Source organism: Elephas maximus, chromosome 24 (assembly GCF_024166365.1).
Source record: "Elephas maximus indicus isolate mEleMax1 chromosome 24, mEleMax1 primary haplotype, whole genome shotgun sequence".
NCBI lineage: Eukaryota > Metazoa > Chordata > Mammalia > Proboscidea > Elephantidae > Elephas > Elephas maximus.
In genome coordinates this window covers 20,877,227-20,898,015 of record NC_064842.1, presented here as the reverse complement: position 1 = coordinate 20,898,015, position 20,789 = coordinate 20,877,227, and the positions used below count along the sequence as shown (strand labels likewise).

Genomic DNA, 20,789 nt, shown 5'->3' with positions numbered 1-20,789 from the left:
ATGGAAAGGGCAAGGCTTGATACATGTCTTATAATAGAAACTGTCTCAGAATGTACAGTTAGAAAAATAAGTGTCTACATATTTACTTAAAAAAAAAACACACAAAGCTAATGTATCTATCATCAGATATATCTCCACATAAATAAGTAATATATGACTTTTAGTAGCTGGCGATTAAGGCTTATTACTGTTGTATGATTCCAGAAAAGCTGCAGTTATACATATATCATATGGATACATGTGAACTTGAATTTTTAAATTAAGGAAATTACATTGATATTTTTGATGTATTGCATTTCACTTCTTTTGACCTTCAACTTTAGGTTCAGACTGTAATGTGCCTAGGAATATTTTGTAACTTGGTATTAGTGAAACTAATTTTATGTGCAAATTAGATTTGTAGCCGGCCTTTTAGTGATGCAAAAGACATGTAAACAACCATAAGTCAAATATACAATTGTCCACAATCCCCAGAAAAGCTAATTAATGTGCCTACTGCCTGAATTAGAGAACAGCTACCAGGACTCGTTATTTTCCTATGTGTCAACATTAGCTAGTTCTTCAATTTAAAGGCAGACACCTATCTTGCTTTTATTGATGTAAGACACTTTATTTACCTAAAACTTTGGTTCACTGTTCATTTTTATCACAGAATTTTAGTTACTGGTTTCAGTTTTAAGATTGAATTCACACCCATGTCAGTGTACAATGGTAGATTTCAAATGTCATTATTTCAAGTCGTTACCAGTTCTTGTTTTAATAAATACAAACTGGTAGATATCCCTGAATGTTTTGTTCTGGGGTAGGATAGCATTTCTTCTTTATTTTAAAATTGCTCATACAATTAAGAAATTAAGTGCCCAGAAAATTTTGACTTTCTGAAAGCAGAACAAAACATAAGTGCAAACAAAAAGCCATAAAGGATAAACCTAAGCTCTAGCACTTCTAACCCCGAGAAGAAAAACTAAGAACCTGATACCCATAGAGTCACTTGGAAAAGCCATTTATTGTAATTACTCATTCATGCATCAAATGTTTGATGCCTCTTGAGGAGCTTGAGGACTTTCAGTCTAAGGAGAGAGCAAACAGGCAACTAGAAACAGTGAGATAAGGTCTTAGTTTCCTATGGCTTCCATAACAAAATACCACAAAGTGGGTGGCTTTAAAGAACAGAAATTTATCTTCTCACAGTTCTGGATGCTAACAGTCCAAGCCAGGGTGTTGGCCGTGTGGATGCCTTCTGTGGGCTTCTGTCTGAGTTTCTGATGACTGCTGCTTATAGATGCATCCGCCTCTGTCGTTACATGTTGCATGGTGTTTTCCCCTGTATGTCTGTCCCTCTGTCTGTACTCTCCTTTATAAGACATCACTCAGAAGGGATTAAGTTTAGGACCCACCCTACTTAGGTATGAACTCATTGACATAACACAAGAAAAGCTTTTTTTTTTTCAAACAGGATCACACACAGGCACAGGGGTTAGGACTTCAACATAAATTTTGGGGGGACACAATTCAATCTACAGCAGATAATTACTGTGATAGAGATATACAGAGATTGTCATAGGAACACATGCCAGAATGTTCAAAATATTAAACAGCCAGTACATCATGGGCAGCGGTCAGCGAGAATGGACACCAGCTGTGAACAACAGGAACGGCTGTCGCCGTGCACATTCGCTCTGTATCAACCTGAGTATTTGAAGCGGCACCTATTTTGTACTGGGAGCTGTGGTCAAGGAAGACTTTCTAAAGGAGAGGAGATGACGCCTAAGCTGAATCCTATAGGAGGAATAGGAAGGTGCTAGGTAAATGGGAGGACTGATGTGGTTTTCCCAGCAAAGGAAACCAGATAGAGCCTTCGTTAGGTTTGGAGGAGGGAGAATGGGATTCATAGCACACCAGTATCAGTACCAGTTGCTATTGAGTTGATTCTAACTCATGGAGACCTTGTGTGTTTCAGAGTAGAGCTATGCTCTATAGGGTTTTCAAATGGCTGATTTTTCAGAATTAGATTCCCAGGCCTTTCTTCTGAATCTCCTCTGGGTAGACTTGAACGTCCAACCTTTTGGTTAGCAGCCAAGCACGTTAACCATTTATAAAAAATACCACCCAGAAACTCCTAGAAGTAGCTCTCTCTAAATAAGTCTTCACCTCTAACCCTTTTATGCCCTTCATTTGGAAGAAGGGTTTGAGTTGTATGATTCCTCAGCACCTCCTCTGAAATTTATTCATGGTGGTCTATCTCATAACTGGGTATCTGATACCTGTCATCTTAGGGTTTCAAAGCTGTGATGGTAGCATCTTGTTGTACATTTTCCAAAATGAGGGTAGAGACCAGGGGAATGATTAGGGAGGAAGTACATATTTTGAGTCATTGGAGATAGATGAGATAAGGAGGTGAAGAAATGGACTTATCCAGCCCACAGAGAGAAATCATTTACAGACAGAGCTCAGTGGCCATCCTGAGACTCTCTTAATTCAAGAAATTTTTAGTGTTTATTTTTCCAAATGATGTAATTGTTTAGGACATTTATTTCTTCTTACAGATGATGACCTTGTCTCAGAACATTGCCCAGCTGGAAGCCCAGGTGGAAAAGGCTACGAGAGAGAAGATTTCAGCTGTTAACCAACTAGAGGAAGTTCAGAACCAGCTCGCTTCTAAGGAAATGGATGTTACAAAGGTACAAAGAGGAATTTTAGGCTAGTAATTATTTAGATAAATATGTTCTTTTAATAGCTTTTCCTCAATGTACAAAGCTTTTACTGGTATCAGGAAAGAGTTTGGAATGTAAAATTTTTTTTTAATTTCAAGAATAATAAAAGTCTACCAAATGATCATTCAGCAAACGTTGACTTACTCTCAGCAGGCCCTTTGCTGGGTGCCGCAGATACACAGATGAATTACATGTCCTGGCAGAACTTAAGGAGAAAGTGGCAGAGTCAGACTTGTAAACAAGTAAAGTATATTACTTTAATTATGTGAACCAAGGAGTAAAATGTTTAAAGGTCTTAACTGGCTACTATAAACCCGTTGCCATTGAGTCGATTCCAACTCACAGTGACCCTATAGGACAGAGTAGAACTGCCCCATCGGGTTTCCAAGGAGCGCCTGGTAGATTCGAACTGCTGACCTTTTGGTTAGCAGGTATAGCTCTTAACCACTGAGCCACAGGGTTTCCCAGCTGCTGTAAGGCACATCTTTAAGAAACACTGGAAGTCAATCTAGATTTCAGGAGTAAATTGCTTTGAAATTAAAAAAGTAAATATGGGCATACATGATGTAAGAAATCAATTTATTTTTCACTACATACAGTACACTATACTATATGCTATATACAGATAATTTTTTTTTTAAATGTGTCTTTTTCATATTGCACTTTATCCTTTACATATTTTCCCAAATTTTGGCACATTTTTAGTGACATAATTCCTTTAAAATTAAGTAATTAAAAGCACTTAAAATTAAAAATTTTAAAGTGGTTATAATTACTTCTTATATATTAGGAAAGGAACCTGTTTTTTTTTTTTTTTCTTGGATTTCTAAAATTCTGCATTTGCTTTCTAAGATTCAAGATAGTTAACGCAGAAGATCATAGTTGCCAGTACACTTGATGTGTTTGCGTGGGAGCAGGGTGGAGGCAGGGGACTGGTGCAGAGAGATGGAAACGGTCACCCTAGATTTATGGGTGAGAGCTGTGGGGAGATAGTTTTCAGTTCATTATAAGGAGACAACTTTCTGTTGAAATGTAATACAGCACAGAATAATTCTCTGTCTCTAAAACTGTCCAAAAGGACTCAAACGTCAGAGGAGTAATTGTACTAACTGGCCTTGAAGTTGCTCCCAACCCTGAGATAACATAATTCTAGCTCAGCTTAATTTGTTGATTCACTTTAGATGGGATTTAAGTATTATAGATAAATTTAGCACAGAGAAAACTAAAAGTAGGAAGGCAAGGGAACTTTAAAAATAAAATTAAGGGATGACATAATTTTTCTAGAACCCCGATGCTTGACATTTAGTACATTATAAGTTTGTAAAGTGTTGGGTTTTAGACATTGTGGTTGTATAATTGGTATTTTCTGACATTATCGATTAGGGATTTATCAGTTTATTCATAGACATAGATCAAATAGATAGAAACAGTGAAACATTGAGAAAGAAAGTAAATTAGGGCCCTTCTAATTGTCTCACTCTTAATTGTTAACTTTTCTTTAGTTTTTAAGATTAATAGCATTTTGTAAGTTACTAATTTTTTTTAATGGGAAGTTTTAACTCACATAATGAAGGCATTGAATGTCAAATAGAATTTTTAGTAATTTACTTCTTGTTCCAGCTTTCTGACCAAAATTGAAGTGCTAAATAAGTATAACCACTGGATAATATGATTTTTAAAAACCTAGTTCTTGTACATTAGAAGCAGATCCAGCAGCGAGAGCTGTGTATTAATTGCTATTTGTACAGGTTCTCAGTTACCTCAAAGGCACATAATTTATTTACTGATTACATTTTCAAAATACACCTCTATGTCTGTAGAGGCCCTGGATTGTAAAATAAATAAGACAAATTGTGTAAGTTGTCTTTAAATTGAATTTGTATGTAGGTTGGAACAGTTAGGTACAGTTTGTATCTAATGTCAGTTAGTCAAATGTTTGTCTTAGTATATAGTGTACCTTTCTATGCATAAAAAACATTAAAGAAATGCTTCCAGATACAATAAAACATCTTTAACCTAACAATATATGGTAGTAATAATAATAATGTTTTGATGCGTGTCACAAACTAGCACCTGTTTGTTATTATGAACCATTGTATGTACCTCAAATTTTTAATGTAATAGGCATTATGGAGGTTGATTCTTAACCACAAGTTATATGTGAGTTGAACATTTGTAATGCGGTGACTGCCTTATTAAAACCATTTTACTTAACGTGGTGTGTGGTTAGTTCCTGTCTAGTACTTTTGCCGGATATCTTTCTTAAATTGATTAGGCAGTATTGTATGTGATCAGATTGACTTTGTCTAGAAAATTTGCAGTAAATACTAGGTACCATCCATTTAAATGGCCAAGCAGTCTAAGGCCCTGCATTCAGGTAGCAGTCTCCCTGGGTGGCATGGGCTCCTATCCCACTTTGGACTCGAGGACTTTTTTTTTGGAGTCCTGGTGGCACAGTAGTTAAGAGCTTGGCTGCTAACCAAAACAGTCTGCAGTTTGAATCCACCAGCTACTCCTTGGAAACCCTATGGGGCAGTTCTGTTCTGTCCTGTAGGGTCACTATGAGTTAGGAGTGACTTAACAACGGGTTTGGTTTGGTTTGGTACATTTAAATAAGGAGCCCTGGTTAAAACACTCTGCTGCGAGCCAAAAGGCTGGTGGCTCAAACCCACCATGGGCTCCATGGGAGAAAGATGTGGCAGTCTGCTTCTGTAAAGATTTACAGCCTTGGGAACCCTGTGGGGCAATGCTCCTCTGTCCTGTAGGGTCACTATGAGTTGGAATCAACTTGACGGTAATGAGTTTGTTTTTTGTACACTAAATACCAATAGTATAGCCTATCAGCTGACAAAGAGAAAAATCCTTTTATAAGTTTCCTTAAATAGTTAAATGTTGAAGTCTTAAGAGGAAAATTTTATAATATTTAATTTTTTTTTAATTTATTGTGATAAAAATATACATATCAAAACATACACTAACTCAACAATTTTCACATGTACAACTCAATAACATTGATTACATTCTTCAAGTTGTGCAGCCGTTCTTGCTATTGTTTATAATATTTAATTTAACCAAAATAATTTGAGTTGATAAGAATGTTGTTAAATATTTTAATCAATAATTTTATCTGGTTGCAATTTGGTTGATAGTACATTTTGGATGATAATATGCAATTGAAATTGTTATTTTACATAATCTTGAGCACATTACTTAAATTCCTTTGTTAGGTGTTTATTTATCCGTAGTTTGAAGTTCTTAGATCTGATAATCCCTGATAACTCTCTCCAAATCTTAGGCTCTTCTAACAGAAAATGCCATTCTTAAGAAAACTTCTATTGTACTTTATTTATATGACCTCTAGGGGGCACCAAAAGATCTAATTGCGGGCATTGCCTGGTAGATTCCAGCAGCTATTGATCTTGTTTTTACAATCTAACAGGTGTGTGGAGAAATGCGCTATCAGTTGAATAAAACCAAAATGGAGAAGGAGGAGGCAGAAAAGGAGCACAGAGAGTACAGAACAAAAACTAAAAGGGATCTTGAAATTAAAGATCAGGTAAGAGATGACAAAAGATGCTTAGAGCAATTAAACACGTAACTAATGTTCTTTCTAAAGTTGATGTGGTTTTTTGTTCCTAAGTTGTTTATTTCAATTTTATTGTATCTAACTAATAGGACCATCCGGATTATACTATTAAAAGAGTTTCATTTATAGTTGCCTAAAATTATCACCTTTCATATGAAATGGTGAGACTACAGCTGCATGCATATCAGACTCCAATCTGACAGGTCATAAATATACATTTGGGTATGTACATCTATTACTTACAAAGTAAAAAAAAAAAAAAATCTTCTAATGCACATTTTGAACCTAAAATACACGTACATAAACTTCTTGAAAGATGCCAACTTGAATCCAATTTTAAATGAAAAAAAAGTTTAAAATTTCTAAGATGAGATGGGTTGATATGTAAATATGTCAATCAAATTGATTGTTGGCAGAGTGAAACCAGTTTAACTAAGATAACCACACGTACTTTTGCTCAGGAAACCTGAATACAGTGAACTTATAAACGTTAGGGAAAAAATGCAGCTTATTTCAGTTTCGGGTGGAGCAGATGTTTTATGTTACATCTTTGGTGCGATCATTTAGATACTCCAGTCTTAACTGACAACGCAGATAAAGTTTTTGGAGAGACAGTTCTAATAAACTGACTTTCGATTTACTATTTTTATGTGACAGTAGAGAACATTGAAGACTCATTTTTTGTAGATTCAATGAAATCAGATTGTTTGATTTGTTCTTATTAAAATAATAAGATTGAGTTCCCAGTGTCAGTATTTTAAAGAAATTACTACAATTTTAAAGTATGTAGCCCCAAGTAAATTTATTTCAAATATATTTCTACTTCAAGGATTTTTGTCATATTTTTCAACACATCTTCCCTTTAACCTAATTAACTCTTTAAGACAAATAACACGAAAACAATGAGAAAAACATTCAAAATGAAAGTGATATGATAATGAAATTTATTACAAAAAATTGTTCAAGTTGTAACTGAAATCCCAGCCACTAAATTAAAATCCAGACAACTAAAATAAAATTCTTTGTTTGTATCACTATATTCAAAGTGTTTTAATAAGTTTTTAGTTTTCAGAAGATTTTTTCATTGTTAACATGTACAAGTAGGGAACCGATTTTATTTGATCCAGTTGGGGGCGTGCCTGGTAGAGAAATTGAAAATCCTTTCTACTGGGCTGAAGGCCTAGAACTACCAAGTCAAACACAGGGGACTTTTCTTTCCTAATTTAATATAATTGTTTTATAGAAGGTATCATATTGGCATACTCACTAGCATTATTATATTCGTTTTGTATTATTCTACAGCATCCTGCCAGTATAATATTTTGGACTTACTGGAAAAATGTAGCAAGAAAGATTCTCTGAGTTATTTGAAATTACAATTTTCTAGAGAAAAAAACCCCTATAGGATCTATAAGAATATAATATCACTTGTAAATAAATAACCTGTTTAGAAGTTTTAGCAATACTTTTTAGCACTGTATGTCATTTCAATTAACCGGTAATAGGATGGAAGCAAAAGTTGCAAGATTTTAAAAAGAGCAGTTTTCCTTTATAAAAATTTCCTGATCAATAGTGAACCGTTAGCAATTTCCACAATGGTTTTTATTAATAAGTTTTTTTACATGGAGATGTGCCTTTTGGGGTCATAGCATTAGGAATAAAACCCCTGAACAGTTATAAGATGTTTGTGATGTGATGTGCTTTGTTACCATTTTTCTTGCACAGAAAGTGAGGAAATCTTATAGGTGCTCTTTGTAACTATTTTGTGTTGGACAGACAGTTTCAGAAAAGAAAGTAGTGGTATCTCATTCCAGGGATAATTTGGACTCCCAAAGCAGCAATTGTTCTGTGGTCTTTCAGCCATGACCTGACCTTCTGTGTGTAAGACCAAAGAGCTACATTGCTTGGTCCCCATCTGCACTCAAGAGAGAAATTTACGTTTAACTTTTAAAAGCTGGGCATGTTCAGCATTAGTCTGAAATACCTTTAACAGTATAAAATGTGTTTAATTTTGTCAGTGTTCTATATCATGCAATTCAGAGTAACAGGAAGGATACCTCTAGGTTTACAAACAAGGTGCCCTTCACAATATAGTCATTTTACCCATATTCTAGTTAATCTGACCACTTGATACATTTATAAAGTAAGTGGGAAATTGTGAGATTGGAATGTGGTGAGAACAAGAGCTTTTTTGATGTAGGCAAAATAGGGCAAATGGTTGACGACCAGAATCATTTTCCTTGTGACCTGAGCCATGACTCTGGCATAATTAGAAGGAAAGGTTACGAGAATAACAATGGCAGGCTATTCCTCCCACTTTCTCCTTTTCCTTTTTTTTTTATTGTGTCAGGAACTGATGGGTGGATTATCCTTCCCATCAACTCCTTTGTATCCCTTCAGTTTAGAGAGCTCCTGTCAACCTCAGAGGATGCTTGTTGCACACACAAAAAAAAGACATTTGGTATGGAGGAGAAGGAGAAATCCATGCCCTGATTTTATTAGAAAGATTTTGTAGGCAACAGGTATACACACAAACACATACACACATACATAGATACGCACATGTAAACACTCTGTTAGGGACATTTAAAAATATATATAAGGGTAAAAGGACTATTATAATGGATTTCCACATTTTCATCACCGAGGTTCATCATTTTGCCAGTCTCATTCCATCTATGTCACTTTTTTTTCTCCCTACTTTGTCTTCTTCGTCATCATCTTTTTCTTCTTCATCTTCCTCTTCTTCTCTGTCTTCTTTGCCTTTTACTGAGGTTTTAAGGCAGTTCTCAGACATTATGTTATTTCACCCATCAGTACTTCAGAGTTTATCTATAAAGGAAATTTTTTTTACATGAACACTGTCATTATTACACCTAACAGTATTAACAATAATTCTTTAATATCATATAATGCCCAGCCCAGATTCAAATTTCTTTGACTGTCTTAAGAAACATATGTTTTATAGATGATTTATTGAAATCAGGAAAATAGATACACTTTTGTACGTTAGAATGCTATGGGATTGCCTTGTTCAGTAGGGAATAAAGGGAAGTCTCAGTAAAATTTCAGCTTTCTTTGCCTATTGTTGTCTTATGAAATTTCATACATAATATTTTTATTTTGCCCTGTATTTATAAGATGCCTTACAGTCATCGTAAAGAAACATGAATTAACCCTGTAGCAAACTCTTTGGTAGAAATGGTTACCATGCAGCATTCCCGATTACCATATCCAGAAAGCAGCCCCTTAGAGCCTGACACCAAAATGCATAATTAATTTCAGAGCCTTACGTTTGAGAGTTAGGAATGCTGTGGGAAGCCCTGCTTAACCCTGGCATTACAAGGGTTAGCTGACTCTGAACTGAAAGATGCATGAGTGGAATTTTCTTCGTCAGCCTCCATTTTGGTAGATGAATCTCAGAAGATGATTCTTTTTATCCGTTAACCTCTGACCAGAATCCAGAGCAAAAAGAAAATGCAGGCCTCTTGTTCAAAAACAAAACAAGTTTTACTAAAATATAAAACTTTTTCCTTTCTTCTACAGCCTTTCTCATGACCTGTCATGGTGTTTTTTATTTGCTATTGAATGTCAGGCTCCCTCCAGCACAGGGATACTCACGGGCGAGTACAGACCTCACAGGTACCTGGGGGTCTGCCCCTTGGCTGGGCATGTATATGTAGTCCACTGGCTACTTCTGGGTTCCTCGTCCTGCTAGCCACTGGACCTATACACTGTGGCCCAGCTGGGGGTTGGGGAGTCATTCTTCCCTTCCCAAGGCCTCTAGGCAGGTGCCCTCCAAGAGATTGCACTAGAGCATGTTTGGTACCTATATTAGGGGTGTGCAAGCTCAGACCCAAGTTGCCTGCTGAGTGCACCATGATGTTGCCATCCTGGAGCAAGGATGGTCATCACATGCCCTATCCTGATATGGCAGGGGTGTGTATTTCCAGGTTCACATCCTCCCACCCTCCAGGGGCAAAAAACAAGGGTAGAAGACACACCTCCCCTTTACCCACTCCTACCACCAATATGACCTAGTCCCCACCCTGGGTGGAGGATAGCAATGGTCACAGTTTGGGGCAGAAAGAAGGAGGCTGGGTGGGGAAGAAGTGTCTGAGAACTGCCCCAGGCTCCAGGGAGGCAGTGGAGAGGCAAGGCTGCAGTGGAATCAAGGCTCCAAGCTCCCAGCGAATGTTCCATTGTCCTATCAGACTTTACTTACAAAACATATTCCAAGGTAAAATTATCAAGAATTTCAGGACTTCTTAAAAATTGCCATGGTCTCGGGGAACATCTAGCTCAATTGGCCTAACATAGTTTATAAAGAAAATGTTCTGCATTCTTTGGTGAGTAGCATGTGGGGTCTTAAAAGCCTGTGAGCAGCCATCTAAGATACTCCACTGGTCTCACCCCTTCGGGAGCAAGGGAGAATGAAGAAAACTAAAGACACAAGGGAAAGATTAGTCCAAAGGACTAGTAGACCACAACTACCAGGACCTCCACCAGACTGAGTCCAGCACACCTAGATGGTGCCTGGCTATCCCCTCTGACTGCTCTGACAGGGATCATAATAGAAGATCTCAGAGAGAGCTGAAGAAAAATGTAGTACAAAGTTCTAACTCACAAAAAAAGGTGAGACTTACTAGTCTGACACAGAGTATGGCCCCCGGACATCCGTTTAGTTCAGTAATGAAGTCTTACCTGAGGTTCACCCTTCGGCATAAGATTAGACAGGCCCATGTAACAAAATGAGATTAAAGGAGCACACCAGCCCAGGGGCAAGGACTAGAAGGCAGGAGGGGACAGGAAAGCTGGTAATCAGGAACCCAAGGTTGAGAAGGGAGAGTGCTGACACATTGTAGAGTTGTTAACCAATGTCATAAAACAATATGTGTACTGTTTAGTGAGAATCTAGTTTGTTCTGTAAACCTTCATCTAAAGTACAATAATAATAATAAAAAAAGAATTTCAAGACTTCAACCACAGAGCATTAAAGTGCGAGTGCAGGGCCCTTCTGAACAGGAAGCCCTATGCAACTGCGCTTGTCACCTGCCCGTGAAGCTGCCCTGGCTATGGGGATAGGCCAGCAGAGATTTGGTTTGCTAATGTACGTATACAGACATGCATGCATATTTAACATGTCCATGCACCCTGTATCTGTGAAACTAAAAACCAAAAAAACTAAACCCAGTGCCGTCGAGTCGATTCCGACTCATAGTGACCCTATAGGACAGAGTAGAACTGCCCCATAGAGTTTCTAAGGAGCCCCTGGTGGATTCAAACTGCCGACCCTTATGGTTAGCAGCCGTAGCACTTAACCACTATGCCACCAGAGTTTCCATCTGTGAAACAGGGTTGGCAAACTACCAGCCATGGGCCAAACCTGGCCTGCTGCCTTCTACAGGTAAAGTTTTATTGGAACACAGTCACACCTATTAATTTACATCTTGTCTATGGCTGCTTTCGTACTACAACAGCATAGTTGTGGAGTTGCAGCAGAGACCGTATAGTTTACACAGCCTAAAATATTTACTATCTGCCCCTTTACAGAAAAAAATTGCCAACTCCCATACTAAGTATAGAAATGCAGCTGTATTTTTTAAGCTTCCCCTGCGTTACTAGACTGTGGAGCTTTAAGTTTGAAGACCCATTAATCTTAAATTCTAACATAATGGTTTTTGAGTATTTTGTAGTACAGCAAATGCGCCATATCCCCGGTCTCTGAGTTATCAAGTGAGTGTACAACTGGCTTTAGTGCCATTACTAGTGGTGCATGGCTTGATGGTATTGTTTTACATTTACAAATTTGTTTTTAGATAGGTACCATTTTTCCCCCCCAGAGGTAAGAAGAATGGTATAGAAGGCTTACATATCAGTATTGTATAGATTATAAATTTGGAGTTGTGACTACTATTAAGTATGGAGCACTGAAGTTCAAAATTCCCCTTAATGGAGTAATCAAAGGAAATATTTAAGGGTGGAGCACATAGGGCAAAAAAGAATTTGAGGATTGCTCATGTCTACAGCAGTATGATCCAGCAATTTAATACTGACGTTAAACATGGGCTGTATTAATGCAGAAACGACTTTCTAAGTTTAGTTGAATTAACTGGATAGTTTGTTGGGAGAAGCGAGTCTGTTTTTTATGGCTTTGTGTAAGATGAGAGGAAGTCCTGCACGTCCTTTATAAGACAAATTATTTCAGGCCAGAGAAATAAAGGCAGTAAAGAAGAGTTGAAGAATTATATCTTTTTACTTAAAAAAGACTGAAAAATTACTTCACTATCTTCCAGGACTTGACATATTATTTCAAGAAGAAAGTTAAACACCTGTTCTTGATCTTCAGTATGGAAAGAACAAGAACAAAATGATCTAATAACAGCCACTGGAAATCACAATAACCAAAAATAAGAACTTTTTGACAGTAAAAAGATTTAAATAGATTACTACAGCACACTTTGCAACTTTCTTCACTGAAATTTCTAGGTTTAAGTAGTAGCAGCAATATGCTTTTTGCCTGAAGAACCAGCTAATGGACCCCTTGAGGTCCACTGTCATCTACTTGATTCTGGAAACTTCCTAGAAATGTATCATTGCATCTGTTAAAAGTAGATGACAGCAGCCTTTTCTGCTTGTAACCTAGCACCTGCAATGAAAGGAAAGTCAACTCCTGCTCAGCTCTGTTCTCTGCTTCGTATTTGTAAAGCTATGCATTCGCTTAAGCAGGCTTTTTGGGAATGTATTGAGATATAGTGGTGGCTTCTTGAGAGCTAGACTTTAGAGACTTACCCAGCTACCGCCTGCAGTCTCACTTCTGTCTCTAAAAAATGACTGGGAGAGGGGCCATTGTGCATGCCTTCAGCACATGTAATCACTCTGTCCCGGTGATGACAGAGAAGCTCTCCAGTGTTCGTCACACCCTCTTTCAGTGCTGTAAGGCTTAGCACATTCCTTTCCCTGCGCCTCACTTCAAACAATAATTGTTAGAGGGGGCCTGGCTTTCCCAGACCAGTACACTAGACACTGTGGGGGTAATGACCGGAAGATGCGGGTCCTGCCCTTGGGGAGTTTATATTCTAGTTGAGGAGACAGAGTACACATACAAATGCGCCTTGTGAATATTTGCGAAGCAGTGTAAGACAAGTGCAAATTAATGTAGTGTGAACTTCATGCTGGCTACAGCCCATGAGAGGGAGAATCTGGTTCAAAGTGTGTGATGCAATAAAGCTTTTTTTTTTTTTAATAGCATCTTCCCTAAGTATGCCCTAAAGCATTGTTCAGCACACTTAGATACATTTGCGTTCTTACCACAGCCTTAATCAAGATTTCTGAGAAAATTCGTCAGCCTGGCGTATGTCTAATAAATCAGCCTCTTTTGTTCCTATCCTATGTGAAGCTTGAATGGGACAAATAGGATTTATTGGGTTATGCAAATAATTTAAATTATCCCTATTTAATGCAAGTCTTAAATTACTGAACTTATTATTTTTCTTAAATTCCATGCCAAATTAGTCTGTTCATTTTTAACAATAATTTTGTTGGTAAATTCACAAAATTAGCTGTGAAAAATTAAGCTTGATTTTTTAATAATATATATACAAAGGAACAGTGTAGAATTAAGTCAGTAAAAAATACCAAGGTTTTTGGAATATTTAGCATTTAGTAAGTTCGTTAATGATTTAGACTGCAGTTTTAGGTGGTAGTATGAAATTGATATGCTCAAAAAAGACCCTGCCAATTTTTACTTGTCATCTAATTTTCCAGAAAATAATTTATTTCAACCACAATAATTTATTTCAAAAAAAAAATCAAATGTATAAGCATAAACAGCATCTCTGAAAACAGCCATTTCAGTCTATTTAGCACTGACAAGCATACATAAGAAATAAAATAAGTCCATTTAGAAATAATATGCCTTATAGAATAAAAATTTAGAAATAAGGGTTTGCCCTTGGATAGGACTATAAAACTGTAAATGAACTCAAGGAATATTTTTGTATTTTAGTCATAAGGCTCATCTGCTACTGCCCCTGAAGAAAGTTTTTGCTGTATTTTCGGTTTCAGTAAATGATATATATTTTTGTCCCTTAAAAAAAACTGCATGCTTATTGTAACTTTAAAAGTTTAGACTCACAAGGCCAACCTGCCAGCCTTGCAGAATGTCTTCTGAGGAACCAAGTCTGCAAGTCTGATAGCTACCAGGTGGCAGCAGTTTTTCAAATGTGTGTTCATGTGGGCCAGCAGGCTGAGAGGCATAGGAAAGCTACATAAGCTTTTTTACAATACAGAAATATTAGCACCAATATCCATATAAATATTGCTAATTACTACATGTGTATACGCTTTAAAACAATATTTATTATATAAACATAAGCACATTCACAGAAGCCAATAATTCCATCACCCAATAGAGCAAACTGCGTTTTTCTGTTTTACCTTCCACTTTTTGTCCATATGCATATATAATATTTGATGGTAGTAAACATAGCCTAGATGTAACTACAGTTTTTGCTTGTTTCACTCCACGTTATCTTAAGCATTGTTCTGTGTTGCTTCCTAGTCTTCATAATATGGCCATTCACATGTACTTTCAAATGAAAATTATAATAGGTCCACTTTTGAAGAGAACACAGACTGTTACAATTTTAGAAATCTTTTTCCTAAACTTCACTTGTTGCTTTAGAAGGAGAGATGACATCCTTGGAGGGAAGTTAGGATATTGCCCAGCATAGATGGGAGAGAGAGACATTTGGTTGGGAAGTCCAACATGGCACCTTGAGCAAAGGAATTGGGGGGTAGGAAAATAGGATATATTCAAGAAACATACATGTCTTATGATTCCATAGCATTTTTGGATAACTGACCTCATTACCTCAAGTGCTACATCTCTGTTATAATACATTGCCTGTAGAAAAGGGGCTTCTCAAAATGCAAGTATAATTGCCTACTTATACTGCATGCTCTATCATCAGACACAGAAGCCATATTATATTTTGGGAATCTTTGAATATGTTTTTCATTTTCTTAGTAGCATCTTCTATGTAATGGAAATTTTTTAAGATTTTCACATTTCAGATAACATATGATAAAATGTAATTTTATTAAAATGTTAGATTTCAAGTAGAATTAATTTTCTAGAAATAAGGAATTGATGATTTATTATAGATTTCTACATGCCTAATGATGGAAGGTGAAACCCAGAATATAGAGGTTACTCCTTTACCTGTGGACTGGGAGTCTTATAAAGGCTTGGCTTCTTGATTAGGCTAACCTCCTAAGAAAACCTCTCTGAGCCTCAGTTTCTCTCCCTGTGTAGTGAGAAGGTTAGGTAAGTGATTTCTAAGGTTTTCTCTAGCTCTAAACTCTTATGGTTCCAGAAATATTTCCCTCTTTCTTAATTATGAATTATATTATTAAAATCAATAAAAGTGTCACTCTACGTTTTCCAGTTATCCACTCTAAGTTTATAAAAGTAACACTTCTATTAAGATCGTAAGAATGATAATTCTATTATGAAAACATTCTGCATCCCACTTTGAAATGTGGCATCTGGGATCTTAAATGCTAACAAGCGGCTATCTAAGATGCATCAATTGGTCTCAACCCACCTGGATCAAAGGAGAATGAAGAACACCGAGGTCACACGATAACTATGAGCCCAAGAGACAGAAAGGGCCCCATGAACCAGAGACTTACATCATCCTGAGACCTGAAGAACTAGATGGTGCCCGGCCACAACCGATGACTGCCCTGACAGGGAGCACAACAGAGAACCCCTGAGGGAGCAGGAGATCAGTGGGATGCAGACCCCAAATTCTCATAAAAAGACCAGACTTAATGGTCTGACTGAGACTAGAGGAATCCTGGCAGTCATGGTCCCCAAACCTTCTGTTGGCCCAGGACAGGAACCATTCCCGAAGACAACTCATCAGACATGGAAGGGACTGGACAATGGGCTGGAGAGAGATGCTGATGAAGAGTGAGCTACTTGTATCAGGTGGACACTTGAGACTGTGTTGGCATCTCCTGTCTGGAGGGGAGAAGGGAGGGTAGAGAGGGTTAGAAACTGGCAAAATTGTCACGAAAGGAGAGACTGGAAGGGCTGACTCATTAGGGGGAGAGTAAGTGGGAGTATGGAGTAAGGTGTATATAAGCTTATATGTGACAGACTGACTTGATTTGTAAACGTTCACTTAAAGCTCAATAAAAATTAAAAAAAAAAAGGAAAAACAAAGAAAAAAGATTGTAAGAATGAAATTTTACTGTCATCAGCAGTAAAATTTGGTTCATATTTTTTTCCATTGTGATTAATAATAGAATCATTAACAATAAAATATCTAGGCTTTTAAACAGTTGAATTTAATTACAAGACAGACATTGTTTAATTTGCAATACAGGTTAAAGCCCTATACTGAATTAAGAATGAAGTTCTACTGGAAAGATTATAGGCACCACCAACCTGTCTCTGTCAAAGATAGTATTTTTAGGGAGTAGCCAAACCCACTGCCATGGAGTTAATTCTGACTCACAGAGACCTTATAGGGTTTCCAATGCTATAGGTCTTCTTGTTTTTTTTTTTTTAATTGTACTTTAGATGAAGGTTTACAGAACAAACTAGATTCTCATTAAACAGTTAGTACACATATTGTTTTATGACATTGATTAACAACCCCAAGACGTGTCAACACTTTCCTTTCTCAACCTTGTGTTCCCCATTACCAGTTTTCCTGTTCCCCCCTGCCTTCTAGTCCTTGCCTCTGGTCTTGTGTGCCCCTTTAGTCTCATTTTGTTTTATGGGCCTGTCTAATCTTTGGATAAAGGGTGAACCTCTGGAGTGATTTCATTACTGAGCCAAAAGGGTGTCCAGGTGCCATATTTTTGGGGTTTCTCCAATCTCTGTCAGGCCAGTAATTCTGGTCCCTAATTTACGAATATCTGCTGTATATATAGTGATTTAAGCCCTAACCAGTAAAACCAAACCTGTTGCCAGGAAGTCAATTCTGACTCATGTTGACCTCTTGTATGCAGAGTAAATCTGACCTATGAAGTTTTCATGGCTGTGACCTTTCAGAAACCAGCCTTTTCTTCAGAGGCACCTTTGAGTGGGTTCGAACCACCAACCTTTTCAGCTAGTAGCCAAATGCTTAACCATTTGTGCCCCCCAGGTACTCCTATTTAAGCCCTACAAGGGTTTATATAATAAGAAACAGGTATGTTTTAGTCTAATTTGGGAGTCAGGACAGACTAATGGATGTATCAAGTATCTATTTATGTCTATATTTTAAAAAATCGATATGTGGATATATATACATACATATATGTGTGCATGTATATATATGTATATATGTGTATATATAACTCTATAGGACAGTTCCACTCTGTCCTACAGGGTCACTATAAGTTGGAATGGACTCGGTGGCAACAGGTTGGCTACCAGCTGAAAAGGTTGGTGGTTTGTATCCAGGAACTGCCAGAAGTTCATGTGAGATTCAGAAGAGGGCGTGTAATGAGGGATATCATAGCTGATATCAGATGGATCTTAACTGAAAGAAGAGACTACCAGAAAGATGTTTACACGTTTGCGTGTTTGACTATGCAAAGGTATTTGACTGTGTGGATCATAACAAATTATGTATAACATTGTGAACAATGGGAATTTCAGAACATTTAATCGCATTCATGAGGAACCTGTACATAGACCTAGAGGCAATCGTTTGAACAGAACAAGGGGATACTGCATGGCTTAAAATCAGGAAAGGTATGTGTCAGGGTTGTATCTTATCACTATACTTAGTCTGTATGCTGAGCAAATAATCCAAGAAGCTGGACTCTATGAAGAAGAATATGACATTGAGATTGAAGGAAGACTCATTAACAACCTGTGATATGCAGATGACACAACCTTGTTTACTGAAAGTGAAGAGAACTTGAAGCACTTACTGATGGAGATCAAAGACTACAGCTTTCAGTATGGATTGCACCTCGACATAAAGAAAACAGAAATCCTCATGACTGGATCAATAAGCAACATCATGATAAATAGAGAAAAGATTGAAGTCAAGGATTTCATTTTACTTGGATCCACAATCAACACCCATGGAAACAGCAGTTGACAAATCAGACAGTGCGTTGCATTGGGCAGATCTTCTGCAAGAGACCTCTTTAAAGTGTTGAAAAGCAAAGATGCCCTTTTGAGGTCTAAGGTGTACCTGACCCAAGCCGTGGTATTTTCAATGGCCTCATATGCATGTGGAAGCTGAACAATGAATAAGGAAGACTGAAGAAGAATTGATGCCTTTGAATTATGGTGTTGGCAAAGAATATTGAATATACTATAGACTGCCGGAAGAATGAACAAACCTGTCTTGGAAGAAGTACAGCCAGAATGCTCCTTAGAAGTGAAGATGGTCAGACTTCATCTACCAAAGAACTTTGGACATGTTATCAGGAGGGACCAGTCCCTGGAAAAGAACATCATGCTTGGTAAATTAGAGAGTCAACAGAAGACCCTCAACAATATGGATTGACACAGCGGCTGCAATAATATGAATATGGTATATTCAGTATTCTTTGTCAACACCATAATTCAATGGCATCGATTCTTCTTCAGTCTTCCTTATTCATTGCCCAATGGGCTCAAGCATAGCAATGATTGTGAGGATATCACAGGACCAGACACTGCTTCATTCTGTTGTATATAGGGTCATTAGGAGTCGGAACAGACTAGACGGTGCCTGACAACAAAAACACAGAGACAGAAAGTAGATTAGCAGCTGATAGGGCTGGGTGCATCAGGAAAGGAAGGAAATGGAAAGTGATTGCTAGTGGATATGGAATTTCTTTTTGGGTTGGTTAAAATGTTCTAAAATTGTGATGATGGTTGCACAACTCTGAATATACTAAAATCTTTGACTTGTAAATGGGTGAATTCTATGGTATGTGAATTATATCTTAATCTGTTATTTTTTTAATGAAGTCTACAAGAAGGGTAATATTTCAGCATAGTGTGGAAGGAAGCAGAGAGAGGTGGGAAGGGAAGGCCATTCAGGCAAAAGGGATGGAATGAGCAAAGTTCCTTATATACCCAGAGGGCAAGAGAAGGTGTAACAGGTGGGAATGGAAAGATATTTACAATGATCTACAAGGTTCTATACAGTCTGGCCTCCTATTACCTTTGTGCCCTCATCTCCTGCTTTTCTCCCCCATTACTCTGCTCTTGGTACACTGGTTTCCTTGCTGTTTCTCAAATAGATACGTTCCCACTTTAGGATCCTTGTACTTGCTGTTCTGTTTTCCTGGAACAGTGTTCCCTTCTATATTTTTATGAATCACTACCTTAATGCCTTCAAGTCATTGTTCAAGTGTCACCTTCTGTAAGCCCTTTTCTGACCACCTTATTTAAAACTGTGTACTATTTTTACTATTCTCCTGCCAAAAAACAAACCAGATCTGTTGCTGTCGAGTCAATTCTGACTCATAGCAACCCTATAGGATAGAGTAGAACTGGCCTATAGGGTTTCCAAGGAGTGCCTGGTAGATTCAAACTGCTGACCTTTTGGTTAGCAGCTGTAGCTCTTAACCACTATGCCACCAGGGTTTCCACTATTCCCCCAGTAGTACTCCCTATTTCCCTTTCTGCTTTATATTACTTATTTCTTTTATTGGTTATCTGTCTTTCTTCGTAATAATTTTAACTTCATGAGAGTGTGTCCTCTTCAGTTCATACTCTACACATTAGCAAAAGCAAAATGTAAATTGAATCACATTGTTCTTCCATTTCACAACTTTGAGTTGGCTTCCCATTTGCATTTAGAAACATAAATCTGAACTCCTTTTCATGGCTTATAAGGCCCTGCATAATCTGACACTCCCTGTGGTCCCATCCTCTTCTTACACACTCTTCCATTCACTTTAGCCTCAGTGGTTTTCCTTTAGCTTCTAAAATACGCCAGAGCCTTTGTACAAACACCTACTTTGTATGTTCTTCCCCACTCTTCCCTTTACTTGATCAGCTCTTTCTTTTCATTTAGTTTCCACTTAAATGTCATGGGCTAAGACAGGACCTTTCTGACTAGTAAAGTTCACCCCCCTTTTGTAATTCTCTCCTCATGATTTGTTTGCTTCCTTCATGGTGAGTTATTATAATTTTTTTGCTGTTTTATTATTTGCTAATTAAACAAATATGTCAAGGAGGAGTCTAGAGCAAGATGTCAGTTTGAGGAGTTCATGCTCCTATTTAAAAAACACCAAAAAAAAAAAAAAGCAGAAACTGCTAGAACCCAGAACCAACTTTGTCATACTCTGGAAACCAGTCAAAGAGTTACACCAGCTAAGCAAATGATGAGTCAAGAAAAAGGCAACCTCTGTATGAAAGGAAAGCTTTGGTTTTCTACTCACCTATGCTCCATACACTTCCCAGCTCAGTTTAGCTTTCTTACAGGGAGTGGTGGCCTGCCCTCCAAGAGAGGAGCCTGATCTTGGCTCTA

General features: G+C 37.5%; 1 protein-coding gene across 8 annotated transcripts in view; it reads left to right on the top strand.

Annotated features, from left to right (window-relative positions):
* SDCCAG8 (SHH signaling and ciliogenesis regulator SDCCAG8) overlaps positions 1-20,789 on the top strand; it is a 242,418-nt gene that overhangs the window by 72,793 nt on the left and 148,836 nt on the right. For all 8 annotated transcript variants that reach the window (XM_049868130.1, XM_049868124.1, XM_049868131.1 and 5 more), the window contains 2 exons: positions 2,547-2,681; positions 6,154-6,270. In XM_049868130.1, coding sequence (XP_049724087.1) covers positions 2,547-2,681; positions 6,154-6,270 — 252 coding nt within the window. The remainder of the gene's footprint in view (positions 1-2,546; positions 2,682-6,153; positions 6,271-20,789) is intronic.